Here is a 20,238-nt window from a genome sequence, read left to right as displayed (position 1 = left end):
TACGAAATGAGCGTAGTTGCCTTGCGCTTAAAGCGTAACTGTCTTCTGCTGGAGGCGGTCATTATGCAAACGCTGGTACGTCACTTCGTACCGTGACGTCACTTCTTACCATGGATCCAGAACGAGCTGTATTTAGAGCTTGATTAAATAAATGATTCGTTTATAATGGGGAGGACGTCTTAAGCTATGAAACTTGCAGGACGTTTTAATGGTACAAAGACCTCTTATATACCAAAAGATCAAGGCAAATTTGGTTTCTCATGTCATGACCCCTTTAAAACACAGCAGCAGGTTTATTAGACTGCTGCCCCCTTAAGATATGGTATTTTTCGTTTGTTTATTATGTAGTGTTATGTACTAATTTTCACTTTTTGTTTTGTGCTGCCTGTCTTGACCAGGACTCCCTGGTAGAAGAGATATTGTATCTCAATGGGACCTTCCTGGTTAAATAAATGACCGAAGGCACGGACCCCATTTGAATATACTGTCTATGTATATACAAGCAAGATATGTGAAAGACAACTCAATTCGAGACACTGGTTTTCGGGGGACGCGCTTTGAATGTTTGCGTTCGTGGAACTTCTTGACTGGCACACTTCCTGTTATGTAGGGAATCCCTCGTTATACATAAATCAGGTAACAGTTCATGTTTTACTTATGCGATTTAGTTTTAATCCAAATAACAAGTGCTCTCTCTCTCTAGTTAGCGTAAATAAGCAACATGCCTCGCTTTACTTTCTTTGCCATTGACATCTGACTAAACTACAAACTTTCCACTAATGTCTGTAAAAAAAAAAAAAGGGATGCGCTCGACCAGCTCGTGCGTCCCTCTCGCCGCGCGCTCAATTAACTGCGCTTGTTGTCCATGTTTCTTTGTCTGGACACAAACACTGTTCACACGCTGTCTGGTATCCGTTGTTGGTTTCGGGGCATTTTTACGAGTAAGAGTACATGATCTCAGTATTGGGCCTGATACCGATACTGGTATCGGTGCATCCCTAACTACAGCACTGAAGAACGCATTTCTTTGGACGAAATGCATCTACAAATAGTGGAGGAAACAGAGTGAGCAGCTGCTGGAACTGTGGTGCGATTTGTGCGAACGTGAAAGCAACTTGAATTCGGATATATTATCTCTATTATTTTACTTCCTTGTTCAGGACACCCTTTTGCTGTTATGACCTGCTGCAAACGAGATGTATAACCAGACACCAGCTTCTGGCAGCGATTCAGAGATCTTAGCCAATTCCTAATGAGCAATGGCCTGCAGTTCAGTAATATTCTTGAGTTAGCGTGCTGCAACCACCTTCAAATCCCACCAGAGATTTTCTATGGGGTTCACATTAGACGGCCACTGTAGAATCTTCCAGAACTTCTGCAACCAAGCCTTGGTGGAATTTGAGGTATGCTTGGGATTGTCTATTTAGAAGGTCCAATGACGCCCAAGCTTCATTGACGGCATGACGTTTTCTCCTAGGATTTCCTGATACTTCAATGAATCCATCTTGCCTTCCACAAGGTGCAGGTTTCCAGTGCCAGAGGATGCAAAGCAGCCGCAGAGCACCACCGAGCCACAACCATGCTTAACTGCAGAAAGAGTGATCTTTTCAGTGTATGCTTCATTTTTCTTCCTCCAGACATACCGCTGATCCACGGGGCCGAAAAGCTCCTGTTTTGTTTTATCGTTCCACAGAACAGAATCCCAAAAGTTCTGTGGCTTATTTATATGATTTTGAGCAAATTGGAGCCGTCTTTTCTTTGCTTTTGGGTCAGTAGTGGTGTACGTCTTGGAGTTCTCGCATAGAAACTGCATTCGTTTAGTACGCGCCTTACTGTGCAAGCTGAAACATCAGTGCCTGTTGCCATCAAGTCTTGCTGCAGGTCTTTTGCATTAACTCAAGGGTTTTTCTGAACCTGCCTTCTCAGATCTGGTTGCAGCCGTTTATAGCTTCCATTTTCTACCCCGTCCAGGTAGTGTAACCACTGTTCCTTTAACTTTGAACTTGAACTATGCTTCCAAAGGTGTCTCTAGAAACATTTAGAGCCTTCTATCTTTTTGTATCTTGTTCATTGTTTGTGAAGGGAGATGATATCTTCTCTTAACTTTTTGGACCATTCTTTTGACTTTCAGTTAAACGTGACAAACCTAGCCAGTTCAGATATTTCATGTGTTCTAGCTCAAGCACACCTGGTGCAACTAATTAAGCCCTTAATTAGGCAAACAACTGAAAGTCTGTAAATTGTGCCAATAAACCTGATTTGCAATGAGGGTTGAATAAATTTGAGTCCCTCAATTGTCCTCCGTGTGAATAGAAGGATCTCAAAATCATAGTCACTGGTGAAAAGGGTTTAAATTAGGGATGTGACAATGAGGAAATCTTCCTACCGGTTAATCGACGCGTGACAACAACAGTGCTGAGCAAAGCAAGCGTTTTCAATTAATTCCTATGTCGCTCTGCTAAACGCCAGTGGACACACACCGTTACGAATGTCTGTGCGGATTTTACATTTGTTTCTTGAATTAGCGCCAATTCGGGGAGGCAATTACTTAAATGGTGGGTTCATTATTATTCTCAATGAAAAACACAACTAGTAAAACAACTAATCATTTGCAGGTTCCGTATTAGCATTAGGTTTAAATCCAAAATATTGCCAAATAGGCACTTTTACATTTCCAAATCTTCAACTATCGTCTTGTCAGTCAACTAATGACTCTAGTGATTAATGTAATGACTCCTTCTGCTGATATGTGCTGCGACTCTCGTTCGGCTCACGCTGCATTGAGCAGACACATTCAGTTTTTAAGTTGTAGTGTCTGATCTCTAACTGAACTAAATTATTTTTATTTCGAAAAAAAAAAAATGGTGGGGGCGGTACCGCGGTGGGCAAGTGATGTAACCGGAGTTGCGGCTGAACACCGGTAACACGAGTATTACAGCAAGCCTAGTTTAAATATGCAGAAATGCTAAAAATGTAACAAAAAACTAAAACTAAAACAAAGAATGAGGAACCTGGAGGATTTTTCTGGAGAACAGTGCTCAGGACAAACAAGAACTATCACAAAACATAAAAACTTGTTAATCATCCAGGTAACGTGCAGTATTGAGATTCATGGGCAAGTAAACTTTTGAACCGGTTTATGCGTGTAAATTCAGTTATTACTTTGTCTTGGGCACAAAATAAAGTCAACATCAGTTATGTGAAGACATTTACTCAGGACAGTAATAATTAAATAATGATCCCAATTTTGTTAATATTTTTAACATTTTGCATATTCTTCAAGCAGTATGTAAACTTCTGAGCAGAACTGTACTGTCTTACTGACCCCAACCTTTTGAAGAGTAGTGTATGTTATACTTAAAATAAATTATTTTTGAGTGATACTTTTTATGCAGCTAATCAACTTAAAAACCACTTCAGGGGGCAGCAGTGTGTTAGTGAGCAGTAATGTCTTGGAGTGAGAATAATGCTCTGACCTCTCCCTCTTCCTCTGCGCCCACGATCTCCTCCTCTCTCTCCTGGAGCCGAATCAAACCCATTCTCTTCCAATCGCCCTTAAAACAATGGCCGAGAACAAGAAATGCTCATAAAACTGATATCTAAATCACCAAAACAACATTATTATGCAAGCCATTAGATACTCCGCCTCAGGCAAGAACACAAACATATGCATGTAAGGACATGTACACACTAATCGCACAGAAACACACCTTCCTGGTTGCGGCTGGCCCCTCGCCCGCGTCTGTTTGAACCCGCGCGGCCTCTGCTTTCCCTTTCTCCTCTTTTCTCTCTGCTCTCTGGTGCAGTCCCTTCTTTTCCAACACTTTTCTTCTTGCCAACTGTCTCCCATGAGTCCTGTGCAATCAAATTAGCACAGCATGCGAATATTTCAAAACATAATCAGTACATGAATTTATTACACTCATATCTGTTTATTAAAGATCTGGTGCAGCTTAATCACTAGTATTGGCAGGCTAGTAAAGTTGGAAAAAATCCATTACATTATTTCGATTCAGTTTAGTTTTTCTGGTATGATTAATACTTTTACAAAATACAGTGAATCAGAAACGAGTAAAACAGGATGAACTTTGTCAAGCGTGCACCTTGACAGGGACCTCCTCCAGGAGGAAGTTGATAGCCCTGTTGACGTCTCCATTGCAGTCGTGAAGGGCCACCATACACTCATCCTGATTTTTGCCTGTAACCTCCATGAGCTAGGACACAACACAACCAAATGCAATCAAACTCTTGTAGATAAAACAAAATACACAAACTATTAAGGAAACTAAGGATGGGAATCAGGAACATCAAGCATAAGGAATTTATTTTTATTCAAGTAGCCTACCATTCATTACAATAAAACTCTGGATGTGCATCTCTGAGCCAGGAATTATACCGATTAGGGCTGGGATAACCGATTCGGATTCGCAAGATCTCAACTAGATTCAATTCTCAATTTGATTTAGTTCTTTTCAGTGGCTCCACCGCAAAAAAGTAATAAAATAATTATTGTTATTGACCCATGTAACCTTGTATTGTAATAAATAAGGTTATGACACCAGAACTTCTGATACCAGTGAAATTTCATAATTCAATTTGAATCCAATTTCAATACCACATCTAATAAGATTCACGTCATTTAGATATGTTCAATGTTTGCTGAAATGCATGCGGAAAAAGATTGATTCATGGCTATTTTTTTAATGGCTTTAAGTTAATGAACTTATTACTTTATGAAATACATTCTATTGTACAATAGTCATTTATTTTTTATTTCAAGATATGTTTTAGTGGGTTGTGGTAAAGACTTCCGAGTTTCTGTGTGTATCTGATGATAGTTCAAAACAAAAGGTGAACATTTTTAAGTGAACTCCCAGAGCAGCTCTGGAGATGAAGTTCATGTGGAGTGTCTTTCATATCATGAAATCACATAGCACTAATAATGTGAATTATTTAGTCACAACAACAAAAAGTCACTGTGAGATTAGCCCATTTTACACAGTGTTTTGATCCCGGGAAATTGCCAGAACGCCTTCTGTGTGAACTCAAACACGACCCGGGATTGATGCCGGCCGGGTTGGGGACCCAGTAACATTACCGTGTTCAGCCCCAAAACGCGCACTGTGTGAACAAAAGCCGTAATCAATGCAGTGTCGTAGTGATGACGCTGAAGCTGGGATCGTTTGCCAGCCAGTGAAACGTAATGCGCTAGTTTATGATCGAATCAGAGAGAGAGAGAGAGAAAAGCACAACCATGGTTTCGAGAGAGAGAAATCGCAGCTCATAAGCAAGCTTAAGACGCTGCTGAGACATTACGTCACATCGATGTCACGTGTCTTTACGGGTTGTGCGTGAACGCACTCTCAGATTCTGGAAAATCACTGGCAGTGTGAATGAACCAAAAATCAAACGAACCCAGGTCACTTTATCCGTGTATCTTCCGGAATATCTGTGTGAAAGGGGTTATTGTTAATAAATTCAGGTCCTTGTGGTCCTCAAAGCATAAAGGGTCTACTTTTATTTGTGTAACTAACAATAACAAAAAGTTGTGCTTTTGTAAAGTAAAGAAAACCAAATGGTGTGTTTTCTGCGGTCTCTGTGAACTGGAGAGTCACAAAAATGATCAGAAAATCAGCGTACTTGCCTCACAGACATGAAAAATACATCTATAGAAAGCTTGAAATGTCTACTTAAACCAATTCAAATCAAAAACAAATACACCGTATGAAAGGGGCATTTCTCTCTAAAGGCGCATCCACTATACTGTGGAGATGGCGAATCAGCAGTCAACATATCTTTGCAGCTGACACCGACTCTAGGGGCTTTCACACATTTATTGTGTTCTTTATTAATTTGGTGCTATTATGCACAGCTGAGTAAACTACTCTTGGGTTCACTGTGTGTCGCATGAAGGCAGCTTTCTGCTGCTTGCAAACAGACTCTTTTGAGGAGACAGCTGCCATTCATTTGCCACCCTGATTGCAATCACTATGACTAACTCGCTCTCATACAAGGTAAATCCTCAACACAATCATCCCTTAAATCTGTTTTTAAACTCATAATCATCTAAAACTCCTTTTGTGTGCACCCGAAGCCGTGTTGCTTTCACATTCACTCGAATCGTGCCACAGTTTGAGTGCAAAAGAACCCAGACCACCTTCTTCATGTAGACTCGGGTTTGGTACCTCAGTGTGCACCGGAGACCACGTTACAGTGTTCACATTACCAATTTTTCATGTGAACCGTGCACCGTTTCGAACTAAACTTCCAGTGTGAAAGCCCCCTCAGAAAACACTAGATTATGAATAAATAATTAAAGTGTCTCCTAGTTATTTTGTCCGACACACTCATAATCATTACTTTTGCCGGTGCTTTGCAGCAAGCTTTATGCGAGCACCTGAGTCCGGAATAGGCCATTTTACATCTATATACATATATTAAAAGCTCATTATAGTTTAGTATTCCCCCAAGTATACATTTAAGTAATTAAATTAATATAACGTGCGATTAGTCGACTTAAAATATCTTTAGTTGCGGGCAGCCTAGATTTTTTACCATAGAGCTGCAGATTCCAACTGTGTAGGAAATATCAGTGCATTTTAGCACAGTGTTAAAAGAATAGACAAGAACCATTAAAAATAAAATTCCTTCTGATGTTGCTCACCTGCTGGACTTTGCCCTCAAAATCTGCATCGTTTTTGTCGTAAATCACCTGGGCGAGTCGGATCTGTTCCGCTGTGGCCTAGAGATAAATGACATCCATAATCAAAACACACAGTCATAGGTAGGTACTCAGGCCTGTTCATGTGTCACACCTCACTGATGGAGTGTGTGTGTTGCTCACCTGTATCTGTTTCTGTGGCTGTGAGGTGTGTGTGGTTTGTTGTAGGGCTCTGTCCCGATTGCCCCTGGCAGCATCAGTGACCACTGAAGTCATCATAAACAGTATATACAAAATAATGTATGTACAAAATAGAAAATTCTGGAGGAGAGGAGGAAACGAAGACAGATTATAACACACACACAAGACTAAGTTATAAAAAAATATTCCCAAGATGTTTGTGTAAGAAAAGGTTAGTGACAGGTGCAAGCGGGCCTGTGGCTAGTTTAACTCTCAGCTCTGTGCTTCCTATGTAAGACTATCACCCCCCTATCTGTCCAGCACTTAAATATAGCCATGCAAACATAGTCTGGACTGGTGTCCACTTACACGCCCACCAAAACCCCACTCCTGAAAAAATAAAACACGCCTGCAACAACATATAAACAGCACATCAATCTTAAAGGGACAGGTCACCTAAACTAAAAGTCAGTCATAAGGGTTTGAAACAATATAACAGTAATACATATTGTTGTGGGTTTATTTCTTTAACAAAGACTGAATTTCAAAAGCTAACGTTACTTAGACCGCACACTTCGGCAAACCGAACACGCAGTTCGGCCAAAAACGCAGTCTAGGTAACGTAACGTTAACGTTAGGGGAATTGATTAGATTAGAACGAAAACATCTCAACTAATGGCCGACTAAAATAATCGCGGTAACGGTTTAAAATCGTCGCGATCATCCTGTGTATCAACCTTCACGACGGACTAAAACAACACAGATCGCACAAGCAACCGTAAAATGGCCCTTAGCAACAGACACACGAACTCGTGCGAGATATCAAATTATTTAAGTGATGTTTTAGCTCGATTAAAACCCACTATTGCGTCACGTTTACAGTCGGTTTGGCTAAAGTTAGAATAGACGGGATTTTAAAAAACAAGCAGATGCTAACAGACTCTGCTAACTGTTTGTGCTGCACCACGCCGCGCCGTTGCTAATGCTACGAACAACCGACAACAAACTTCAGCTCATCTGCCAATAATAATGAGGCAAAATCAAGTAATGTAAACATTTAGTCACTGGCCCAATAAAAACATAAGCTCTTTTTACAAGTCGACGGTAATGGTTTGCTTTCGCTTTTTTTGCCATCACCTCTCCGCTCCCTCAAATGCTGTGTGTTTTTACCTGCCCACCGACCGCACGCGCTCCCCTACAAACAGCAGCGTGAAACTCGCAACGAGAAACAACGGTGTTTTTTCAATATAAAAGCCCAGACGACGTTACTACAATAAAAGTCCCGAGCCATTCCGCATATAATGGCGGTTGGCTCGGTGGATAAATGTAAATACAAAGTTGATATAGTGGGAACCAGAATTTTAGAGCGTTCTTCTATACATTTTTCTAATGTAATATTTTATTAAAAATGATATGGTCAGAATAATAATTTGAGTGTTTTAAGTTTTGTTGGAAAAAATAATAATTTTACCACATAACATTTTCATGTTTTAAAATGTCACTTTCTGTTTATTTCCAGCTGTGACAACAAACACGTTATTAATAGGGGAAAAAACATCAATACATCAATTGAATACAATAGGCATACATCAATAACATGTTAATAATACATATGCTATGGCTTTATTATTGGCGGCATTATGACGTAATAGAATCACTGAATCATTTTTGAACAGGTTCATTAAACTGTTCGAAGTAACCGATTCGCAGAAATGAATCGGACTTCCCATTATCCCAAATCTTCAATGTGGTCTCATAACCTACTTTTGGAAATATCATTCAATTATTTATTTTAATAATGTAATTATAATTCATTACTAGTCTAAGTATGCCTCAAACTAAGGCTATACTTCTAATTATTAAAATTATGTTTGACAACACTGAAAATCATTGTCTCAGAAAGTTTAAACAAAGCTCCTGAATAAGATAAATTAATGAGTAATTTCATAAATGAACTATTGGTTTTTGCTAAAGCATTTATATAGCACAGTGTCCCCCTCCTTGAATAGTTTAACATCATATAGCCTACTGTGATTTGAAATGTAATCGATTCATACATGAGAACTCTTCCAATATCACAAATCAATAAAACAGGCATCAACAGTGAGCCAACCATCAAACTAACCTTCTACACAGATCATGGTGTGTCAACAAATATCGTCTGTCATTCATCAACTCAGTGTTTCAGTGGGGCTTCTCCATGCTGATCAATAACCTTTCTTGTTTAATCTTTCTAAACAAGCAGAGTGTGAGACATTGGTCAATGTACAGGACGCTTTCAACCAACTTCAAACGTTATTTTTTTTTTGTCAGCCAGAATTGCGGTGGTACGGCAGATCACTAATAGTCCTAGCTGGTCCTGCTGCATTTGTTTAGCCCTGTCAAGATGTGGTCAAACATGGGAACGCTGATCTGGCTCTTTGTAGTTTCTGGCTTGTTAAAAACAGCTCTACTGATTTCACAATGCACTTTGCAGAAGGTAAGTTAAGCGCTTTTAAGCTTGGAAAAAGGCAAATGTATGACATATTTTTGGTTGTTCACTTGCTGTTGACATCAACATAATAATAAAACAATACAAATATATAAGTAATACTAGAGTAGGCTACGCCTAACACGAAGAAGGGTCACCGCACTCAATAGTTTGGGATTAGTAATATTTTTTTACGTTTTTGAAAAAAATCTCTCATGCAGGTCACCAAGGCTGCATTTATTTGATCATACATAGGCCTACAGTTAAAGCTGTAGTATTAAGAAATATTATAACAGTTTAAAATGGCTGTGGTTCAGCAGCCAGTGTGTCACATGATTCTTCAGAAATTATTCTAATAGCTGATTGTGATTGCTGAAGAAACATTTTCTATCAATGTTGAAAACAGTTGTGCTGCTTAATATTTTTTTGTGGAAACGGTGATAATTTCGGGATTCTTTGATGTATATAAAGTTCAAAAGAACAGCATTTATTTAAAAATATAAATATTTTGAAATATTATTGTCACTTTTGGTAAATTTAAGGCATCCGTGCTGAGTATTAATTTATTTGATTTCTTCTTTTTTTTTACAATTAAAATCTTTTGAACAATATTGTGTAAATTGTGTAAATATATAGGCTATATAATTTTTATTTTATTTTTAATGATCTGAGCTTTGCTTGTTGCCATCCTTAGTACTGCTGTGCAATATAATTATCTTTTTTAATGGCATTGTTTGTTCAAAATCGAATTGTGATTTGTTTGTTTTTCCTCAGGATTTTTTAGAGTCACTGAAACCACAAGATTTATTTTATTATTTTGATACTATTTCCACTAAATCAGGTGAGTCTGATTCAGATATTGAGAAATAGTGGTCAGGTCACGAATAAGGGGCCAAAAAGTTTACAGAGAGATTATTAAGTTCATACATACACATGCAAGGTTTTAAAAGACTGTAAACATGTACATAAACATAACTAAACATGTATGTCCTGACATTAGTTTGCTCTCTTCAGTGCCTCACTTTGAGCTGGTGTGGGTGAATTGCTCGAGGAATGAGTCTTCCAGAGGGATGTGGAGGTGCTCGTTTCAGACCGAAGGAGAGACATTTGAGTTGGGCCAGCACAGAGATGAACAACCAGTGTCCTGTCCCACAAGTCTGGAGATGGTGATGAACTCAACAGTCAGTGTGGTGAAGAAGAGGGAGGACATGTGCTGCGAGCAGCTGAAGTTACTGAGACCAGCACATACTAGAACTCTTCTCCCTGTCTGCCATGGCAAATTAGTAAGATGTTTTTTTTATACTATGCTCTATGTTTGTTCCATATACAGTGTTTGTGGCTGTAGTATACTAATTTTAGTCTAATTTTGTCTTCAGCAAGGTCTGATTCAGTCTGGAGAGAGGAGACTGTGTATTCGCCCAGTGCTTCAAAAACACATAGACCATCTGAAGGATCTTACTATAGATTTACCTCCTGGTGTACCTCACCTGCTATTAACCCACACGTTACCAGTGAAGACACGTCTTAAACAGCCCAAGAGTGAGTGAACAATATACTGGTTATATATATACACACAGTGTACTACCATATCACTACCATATTACTAGCCTATCACTGGCCTGTAGTCCACAGCAATACATTTGGCAATTGAACTTGTCCATATGTTCGAGGGGTCATTCACATGCAGGGCACTACTTCACTTTTCATCTTTTTCAATGTCATACACCATGAGTGCCACGTTGTTGTTGTTTTACAGTGTTAAAAAAAAGCAGCTTTAATATAGAGATATATTATTGGTAATAAATGTATTAAACAAACAGTGCGGGTTGCATCATTATGCCAGTAGGTGGTGACAAGTGACTGTCTTTAGTCAAGTCAAGTCAAGTCACCTTTATTTATATAGCGCCCTTACAATACAGATTGTTTCAAAGCCGCTTTACAGAGTTAACAGGAAAATAATGCAACAAAGTTTCTAGAAGAAAATAGCGTCACAGTCCAGCTTAAGTAAATTCAGTGATGGCTCATTTTTGTAGTAAAAAAGTTATTTATTTAATTAATTTATATATATTTAAATATATATATAATAGCCACTCTGGACAAAAACCGTGATGTCATCGTCCAGCTCAGTTCTCATATAATGGTGTCAATGCAGGCAGATCAATAATATTGTTGAATATTAAAATGAAATGTTCCCAACTAAGCAAACCAAAGGCAAAAGACGAAAAAGGCAACAGTGGCAAGGAACCAAAACTCAATCAGGTGAAGGAATGGAGAAAAAAACCTTGGGAGAAACCAGGCTCAGTCAGCCAGTTCTCCTCTGGCCAACGAACGAACAGTGTATGATTATGATTCAGGCAGCATTACAGGTCAGAAGTCAGATTGGATATCCATCTGGATAAAGATCGGAGTCACACCGGTATGGAGACGGGTTTGTTGAGGATCAGTGCCGATGGCTGTCGTGTCGATGAGGCCTTCACAGGGGAGAGTCTAGTTGACACAATCTCTGCTGACACTTCAGGGATGTGTTGTGGTTGTGTCTAGGTGCAGATCTTCCATCTGATCTGGATACGGCCCGGATCCAGCTGACTACAGTAAACCTCGGAATAAAGACTAACATTAGCGTAGACGCCATCTATTCATTCAATCAAACGATTTTTTTGAAACATTGATTTATTCAGGAATTAAACAAGTCATGGGCTGTGTCCAAAATTGCACACTCTCTTGAGTAGGAACTTATTTTGAATAAGTAATTACTTCACAACAGTGTGTAGTATGAAATAATGTTGTTATTATCCTGTGACTTACCAGTGTCAGTTGAAATGCTTCACTGCCATTTACAAATCCTCTCCTGTGGCCTGATTGGATAGTAAAGTGTCCAACGTATGCACACTTCAGAATCTCACCTGAAGAAGTAGGTCATTCGGGTACTTTTGGCTAGTTCTGTGAATTCGGACATACTTTTTGTCAAGTCAAGTCACCTTCATTTATATAGCGCTTTTAACAATATAGATTGTTTCATAGCAGCGTACAGTGATAATAGGAAATTAAAGTAACAACGATTGTTTGCTTTACAGCAGCTCTAGAATAAAGTTATTGTCCAGCTAACGTTAGTTTTGATTGATTCACTTCCGTCGCAACGATCATTAGTTATTAACTTAGGGGCTGAGCAAATCATTTGTGACTCTAATGAGAGCGTTCTCAGTACTATGGTACGGTCTAAATCCTGATTGAAAATCCTCGCAGATATCATTTCTTGCTAAAAAGGAACATATTGTGAAGATACTGCCTTTTCTATATCTTTGACAGAAAAGGCAGATTCGAGATCAGCCTGTAATTGACTAATTCTGTGGGATCAAGTTGCGTTTTTTAACAAGCGGTATAATTATAGGCAGCTTAAAAGTTTTTGGTATGACAAAGATGAATTAATGATATTAAGAAGAGGATCTATGACATCTGGAAGCATCTCTTTCAGTAGCTTAGACGGTATTGGGTCTAAAATACATGTTGTCGATTTAGATGATTTAACAAGTTTAGAAAATTCTTCCTCTCATATAGCAATGAATGAATAAAAAATTTCGTCAGGGAGACTACAATGCTCTGCCTGATCCAATACTGTAGTAGACAGTTGCATATATCATTTTCTCCCTAATATTATCAATCTTGTAAGTAAAGAAGTTCATAAAGTCATTACTGCTGTGCTGTTTCGAAACATCTGGGCTTGAAGCTTTATTTTTCGTTAGTTTAGCCACTGTTTCAAATAAATACCTAGGATTATGTTTATTTTCTTCTAATAGGGTTGAAAAATAAGCAGATCTAGCAGCTTTTAAAGCCTCTCTGTAAGCAATCGTGCTCTCTTTCCATGGAACGCGAAGCTTTGTTTTCTTCCAGTTTCGCTCCATTTTTCTGGCTGCTCTCTTAAGGGCCTGAGTGTGCTCGTTGTGCCACGGCGTTGGACTATGTTCTTTAATCTTCTTTAAGCGCAAAGGAGCAATTGTGTCTAAAGTGCTGGAAAAGAGAGAGTTAAAAGTTTCTGTCGCAATATTGAATTCTTGATGCTATCTGGGATGCTGAGATGATGAAACTGATCAGGAAGATTATTAATAAAGCAATCTTTATTGGCAGAAGTTATAGGTCTAACATATTTGTAACACGGAGTCGGCTTTGCAGCTGGGCTAAATTAATCAGGTCTGCTCCAAAAACTTTTCCAATTGTCTATGAATTCTATATTATTTTGTGGACACCACTTAGACAGCCAGCCATTGAGTGAACACAATATGCTTACTATCTCATCATTTCTGCGGACAGGAAAGGGGGCAGAGCATATTACAGTGCCTGACATCGTACTTGCGAGTTCACACACCTCTTTAATGTTAATTTTGGTGATCTCCAACTGGCGAAGTCGAACATCATTAGTGCCGACGTGAATAATAATCTTAGAGAATTTACGATTAGCATTAGCCAGCACTTTTCAATTTGCTTTGATGTCAGGCGCTCTGGTTTGACTCATGTGACTACGGTGGCTGGTGTCTCTATTTTCACGTTCTGTGTAATAGAATCACCAACAACTAGGGCACATTCAACAGGATTCTCAATGGGTGTTTCACTGAGTGGGGAGAATCTATTAGTTATGGTAATCGGAACGGAAGAGCTGTGTTTTGTCCCGCGACTACAGCGTCTCACGGTCACCCAATTGTCACATACTGTTTGTCGCCTACTAGTAGGAAAATATGCAATTTTGGATTATCATTTCATTCAGTTTTATCTGCTTCTATCTAAGGTCAGTTCAGGTTACGGAGGACACCTCTTGGGTCAGAGGTCACACATTTGGAGCTAGCAGTGGTGGTGGGTCCAGATGTTTATGATGTTCATAGGCAAGACACTGAGAGATACATCCTAACCAACCTCAACATCGTATGTGTGTGTTTAATTATGTTTTCAAGATATTGTATGTGAACAGTGTTGGGGAGTAACTAGTTACTGTACATGTAACAGTTACGTAATTTAATTAAAAACATAAATGTTACTAATCAGTTACATTTTTATATCAGTTGCTATTCTGATGCTTTTGATTGGCGGTCTTGTTTGAATTTGCAGCGCACCACATCTGTCAAATACATCAGTCCACATTGCCGCTGAAAGCTTTAGTTTTCCACCATAGTGATAAAAGAAAAGTAATCAAAAAGTAATCAAATGTAATCTGTTACATTACTTTAATAAAGTAATTAAAACTACTTATTACATTTTGGGTTACTTGTAATCTGTAACCTATTACATTTCCAAAGTAACCTTCCCAACACTGTATGTGAATATATGCTTATAAATTTGACATACAAGATATGGAATAGGATTAGTGCATATTAAATACTTTCTGTTGCAAATACTTGCAGGCCTCAGAGCTTCTGAGAGATGTTAGTCTCGGTGCCAATATAAGAGTTCACCTGGTCCGTATGGTCATTCTCACAGAGCCAAAGGTAACAATGTCTGGTTGACCTAATGCTGTACACAACAGCCATTATATTAATCCACATGGACATTACAGTTTATTTGAATCCACAGCCAGAAATCCAGATCTCTGAAAACATCACCTCTTCTCTAAAAAGTGTGTGCGAGTGGGGTCAGAAGGTCAACCCTGATGCTGACTCTGACCCTTTACATGCAGATCTGCTGCTATACATTACCAGGTGTGGTCAAAAACCATAGAGAGCATTATTAACTACAGGACTGTCATTCCTCTTTATTGTGCAATTTGGACTAATATTGTGCACTTTCCTTATGTATGTTATAAAGTAATGCTTAAAACTCTTAAATTCATTTTTGAAGCTGTTAGATATCTTGATCTCAAAAATATTTCTGCATACTTGCATTTTAGTAACTCCTTTTGACATCATTAAGGTTCGATCTGATGTTACCAAATGGAAATAAGCTTGTGAGAGGTGTAACTCAGCTGGGAGGAGTTTGTTCCACTCAGTGGAACTGTGTGATTACAGAGGATACAGGCTTTGATCTCGGCATCACCATCGCTCATGAGATTGGCCACAGGTAAGCTTGAGAAAGTTTATTTCCAATGAAACTCAGATGAGTTCTGCAGCTATGCTCAAATGTAAGTTAAAAGAATGATTGTAAATCAAGTCTTGCTTATTGTCTTTTCAGTTTTGGCATAAATCATGATGGAATAGACAACACATGCAGCTCTAGTGGCTTTATGATGGCATCTGACGGAGGTTATAACAGCGTCGATCTGACCTGGTCCCAGTGCAGCAGGGCTCAGCTCCACAACTTCTTCAGGTGTCACACTCTTTCTGCATCACAAACATGTACAGCAGCCTCCAAAAGACCATATTAAAAATGCTGCAATTGTGCATTTAATGCATTTTTATTGCATGATTTAATGGATTTTAATCCAATCTAATTTAATGCAATTGGTTTCTCTACAAATTATAATATCAACCTAACTAGTCATAAAAAAAATTATAAATTGGACATTAATTTCAGAATGTTTGTTGTTGTTGTAAAAAAAAAAAAACACCCTCCTAAAATCTTGGTTTATTTCCTGATCAATTTTTTTTTATGTTTGGACCCTTCTGTATATATTAGTGAATCTCAAAAAAAAAAAAAAAAAAAAAGAATAATTCCTTTAAAAAAATTGCTTTTTATTTTGGGGTGAAATATGAAATTTGTGACAGGCATTGGGAGAATCAACATTAAACCGCAATTACTACCAATAAAATGTCCAGAGAACCATTTCGGTTCGGGTATATTTTATATAAACCAATTTTAAAAATATACCAATCAAAGGTTTCAGGTCAGTAATATTTATTTAGTAAAAAAAAATAATACTTTTATTCAGCAAGGATGCGTTAAATTCATTAAAAGTGACTGTAAGGACTTTGGCATTCTTACAAAATTGTCTTTAAAATAAATCCTGTTCTTTTGAACTTTCTATTCATCAAAAAATGTATTACGGTTTCCACACAGATATTAAGCAGCGCAACTGTTTCCAACATTGATAATGATGAGAAATGTTTCTTGAGCAGCAAATCAGCATATTAGAATGATTTCTGAAGGACCATGTGATGGAAGACTGGAGTAATGCTAAAAATTCAGTTTTTGTCATCACAGTAAACTACATAATATATTAAAATATAAATGTTATTTAAAATTTTAATGATATTTCAAAATGTTAATGTATTTACTGTATTTTTGATGCTGGTTTGGTGAACATAAAATATTTATTTCAAAAACATTTAAAAATCCTACCAAAAAAAAAACGTTCCCAGTTATCATGTCTTGGTATTATTAAAGTGTTATTTAAGTCATCTGTAATATTCTTCATCATAAGGACATCCTTTATAATGTGACTGTGTGTTCATTGTCTGCTGTGTAGTGCTGGTAAGGCGGAGTGTGTTAAGGATGTGCCGGTACTGGGTGGTTCAGTGCAGGACTGGAGGCCTGGTCTGTTCTATGGAGTGGACGATCAGTGTCGTATAGCGTTCGGCAGCTCAGCTACTGCTTGTTCTTTCACTAATGGTGACATGGTGAGTAAGAATGACCATCATACGACATTTATCAGTGTAAATCATCAAAGAGCGAACTGCCGTGCTAGCACTTTACCTGAAAGCGCTTGACCAACGCAGTTCTCTGTTGACATGTTTCCTATTGATACAGGAAATTTGGGTGTAATATTAGAGCTCAGCCATATTTTTTTAAATACCAGTACGCTTTGGTTACATCAAACCCATGAACATAATTTTCTACTTTTTCTAAATAATTTTTTTTACATACAAAATGTATTTATTCAAATATCTTTCTATTCATAGAAGAATCCCGAGAAAAAAATATTAAAGTTTTAACTAAAAACTAAAAGCAGCACAACTATTTTCAACATTAATAATAAGAAGAAATGTTTATTGAGCTTCATATTAGAATGATTTCTGAAGACACTGAAGACTGGAGACATGATGCTGAAAATTCAGCTTTGTCATTAAAGGAATACATTGCATTATAAAATTTGATAAAATAGAAAACAGTCATTTTAAATAAAACAAATCTTTAAAACCTGTATAAGGTATTTGTATCACATTTTGATTGCGGTTTTTACTTTTACTTTAGCATTTACTTACTCAATACATATCTCACCCGGACATTGAGGTTAATTGTGGTGATGTTTTGTTTTCTCTCTGGTGTCCTCAAGGCAAGCTGCCGTGTTCTGTCCTGCCACATCAACCCTCGTGACCGTAGCTCATGTACACGTCTCCTTGTTCCGCTCCTGGACGGGACAGAGTGTGGGCCTAGTCAGGTGACACACTGCTACGACCAACACTTATTTACATTGAATGAATATGCGTATACATCTCCATATCCTTGCATTTTTTCATATTTTATGGAATATGTTTGAGTTTACAAAAAAAATTACCATTGCGTCCATACTATTTTAATATTACATGCAGATTTAAAAATGGATTTTGATAACATTCTTAGAACACATAAATTGACCTTTTTAAACATTTTATACAACACGTGAAAAATACAGATCTGTGTTACTGTTCTCTTTCTGTGTGGCTTTAGTGGTGTTTTAAGGGTCGGTGTGTGTCTCCTACTTTGGGGTCCTCCATGATGGTTCACGGCTCATGGTCTTCATGGTCTGAATTCTCTCCCTGCTCACGAACATGCGGAGGAGGAATCACTTACCGCAGGAGGCAGTGCAATAACCCCAGGTGCGAGAGTGAGAATATGACAGGGACAGCTGGTGTTAGAAATAAGAGCATACTCAATAACAACTACTCAGATACATTACAGTATTGTGAATGTGCATTCATTTATGAGTTTTTGCTGTGGTTATATATTAGATCCCACACTGATATATGTATTCAGAGTGATGTTTCTGTGTTTCAGGGCAGCCTTTGGTGGTTCCGTCTGTAAAGGACAGGACTTAGAAGCTGAACTTTGTAATCGGCAGGTAATAGCTACTGTTTACTTTGGGCCTCCGTAGGTCACGTTAGTCAAATTAAGGGTTACATCTATACATTGCCATGAGGCTGCAGTAATATATGTATGCTGGCCTGCATTTTTGTCTTATTCTTTGCTAAATAGCATTTATTCTTTCCGTGTAGATGTGTGAGCATTGTTAAACAGGTTTCCTATATTATTTTACTTCATTTTATTTTACTTTATTTTACTTTATTTATTTCTCCATACGCTAATACATTATTCAACTTTTTGTATAAATTAATATTAGATATGAATATGCTGACATGAATTAACACTTAACAATCGAACAATTTATTTAACATGCGGGACGAGAGAAGGCAGGCAGAGCCGTGGATTTATTTGCAGAAGTTTAATGAAAGAAACAGAATGACAAAAAAGAAAACGGAGCACAAGGGAAACAGGACCAACAGCAAACATTACATTCACAACAACCGACAGAGAATAAGGAAAACAAAAGTACTATATATATATATATACTCAAGTGGTGATTGGCAAACAAGACACAACTGGAAACAATCAGGGAAGTAATCAACATTAAAAACTACAAGGGACTAAAAACATGGCACAGAAACAGGAAACAAGAACAACTTCAACATAAAAGTCCAGACACTACACAGGGGATATGTAACAATTTATAGATTAACATTAACCTAGTTCATAGATACCCAATCATTTTTTTGTCAGCATATTCACACAAAATATGAACACCCTGAAATTTTAAGTTAATATTTTAATCATTTAAAAGCACATTCAAGCGTTCATGGTTCTCCACTGTTGGTAAATGTTTACATGACATGCAGGTAAACAAATAATCTATTATAAGTATAAGTTTTATTTTGGTCGTTTTTATTTGTCTATAATTTCATTAAATACTAGTTTTTCATCAACATCAACATTTACTGGTTCTCTCATGAACCCCCGGGCTTAACAAACCCCAGTTTGGGATAAACCCTGACCTAGAATAAAATAGCGTAAGTCAATGGAACAAAGTGTAGTGTGACTGCACCTTAAAGTCCCCGTCAACCAGAAGTTGCAATTGACTTTACTTCAGTGCTGTGAAAGTATTTCAAAGTAAAGCGGAATATTGAATATAGGGCAGGCTTTTATTTTAGCTTAGCTCCTCTCTATCCCTCATAGTTAAGGATATTAATAAACCCAAGCTGCACAGATGAATTGTTCACCATAAGTGAACTAACAAATGTGCGCTAACAAAGTAAATGGGGTCAATTTTGATTTCATGACAACTTTAATAACTGTGGCCATTTGCTAATGTAAGTGTTCAGGTACAGTAGCAAAAACAGGTCCGAGAGAGGGTGTAAAGTTTTCATGTAAACGGTAAAATAAATGTTACTACTGTTTTAGTGCAAGAAAATTGAAGACATAACATTAAATGACGTTACAAAGTAAACCAAGTAAATTCATGGTGACATACCTGGCTTGCCGTTGTTTGTTACAGCCCTGTGCGTCGACTCAGCTGGAATTCATGTCTCAGCAGTGCTCAGCCACGGACCAGCAGCCTCTTTCAGTGTCTACAGACTCCAGCTCAGTCTACACCTGGATCCCTGCCGTCAGCTACACCTCAGGTCGACCTAGTAAAGGTCTTCCAGTTGAATTGGTCCTTTGTTGTTTTCTCTGTTCTAATGTCTTTCTCTCCCTTCCAGGTGATGCTCAGTGTAAACTGATGTGTCGCTCACGTGAGCAGGACTTCATGGTGAGTCGTGGGTCTCAGTTCATTGATGGGACACGGTGTGAAGCTGGTAACACTGTACCACGTGGTTCCATTTCTGCCTGTTTGGGTGGAAAGTGCCAGGTAATGCCAAACACACGTAAACAAAGTTTACTTTTTTTTTGAAAAACTGAAATATGTTTCTGTCCACTGTTTCATTTTCAAATTGGACAGAGAATGAATATTTAACAAATATAATTTCTTCATATGGTT

The 20,238-nt window shown here is 38.0% G+C and overlaps 2 protein-coding genes across 9 annotated transcripts in view; one reads left to right on the top strand and one right to left on the bottom strand.

The window, feature by feature from the left end:
- The window catches only part of ubap2b (ubiquitin associated protein 2b), a 44,307-nt gene extending 36,158 nt beyond the window's left edge, over positions 1–8,149 (bottom strand). For 4 of the 7 annotated variants that reach the window (XM_079636730.1, XM_079636732.1, XM_079636734.1 and 1 more), the window contains exons 1-6: positions 8,012–8,149; positions 6,845–6,982; positions 6,665–6,742; positions 4,104–4,214; positions 3,711–3,855; positions 3,477–3,554 (exon numbers count right to left, since the gene is read on the bottom strand). In XM_079636730.1, coding sequence (XP_079492856.1) covers positions 3,477–3,554; positions 3,711–3,855; positions 4,104–4,214; positions 6,665–6,742; positions 6,845–6,940 — 508 coding nt within the window. In that variant the 5' untranslated portion in view covers positions 6,941–6,982; positions 8,012–8,149. Of the gene's footprint in view, positions 1–3,476; positions 3,555–3,710; positions 3,856–4,103; positions 4,215–6,664; positions 6,743–6,844; positions 6,983–7,978 lie in introns of all 7 variants that reach the window. The other 3 variants (XM_079636731.1, XM_079636733.1, XM_079636736.1) reach the window with 2 other exon arrangements.
- Positions 8,150–9,015: 866 nt separating this feature from the next.
- The window catches only part of adamts13 (ADAM metallopeptidase with thrombospondin type 1 motif, 13), a 33,700-nt gene continuing 22,477 nt past the window's right edge, over positions 9,016–20,238 (top strand). The window contains exons 1-15 of one of the 2 annotated variants that reach the window (XM_079636728.1): positions 9,016–9,320; positions 10,086–10,152; positions 10,326–10,594; positions 10,688–10,850; positions 14,089–14,222; positions 14,699–14,782; positions 14,868–14,992; positions 15,204–15,350; positions 15,462–15,596; positions 16,696–16,846; positions 17,503–17,607; positions 17,877–18,025; positions 18,204–18,267; positions 19,756–19,882; positions 19,961–20,109. In XM_079636728.1, the coding sequence (XP_079492854.1) occupies positions 9,228–9,320; positions 10,086–10,152; positions 10,326–10,594; positions 10,688–10,850; positions 14,089–14,222; positions 14,699–14,782; positions 14,868–14,992; positions 15,204–15,350; positions 15,462–15,596; positions 16,696–16,846; positions 17,503–17,607; positions 17,877–18,025; positions 18,204–18,267; positions 19,756–19,882; positions 19,961–20,109 (1,962 nt within the window). In that variant the 5' untranslated portion in view covers positions 9,016–9,227. The remainder of the gene's footprint in view (positions 9,321–10,085; positions 10,153–10,325; positions 10,595–10,687; positions 10,851–14,088; positions 14,223–14,698; positions 14,783–14,867; positions 14,993–15,203; positions 15,351–15,461; positions 15,597–16,695; positions 16,847–17,502; positions 17,608–17,876; positions 18,026–18,203; positions 18,268–19,755; positions 19,883–19,960; positions 20,110–20,238) is intronic. The other variant, XM_079636727.1, reaches the window with a different exon arrangement.

This window comes from Phoxinus phoxinus (assembly GCF_949152265.1).
Source record: "Phoxinus phoxinus genome assembly, chromosome: 15".
Lineage (NCBI taxonomy): Eukaryota > Metazoa > Chordata > Actinopteri > Cypriniformes > Leuciscidae > Phoxinus > Phoxinus phoxinus.
This window is presented reverse-complemented; position numbering and strand designations above follow the sequence as displayed.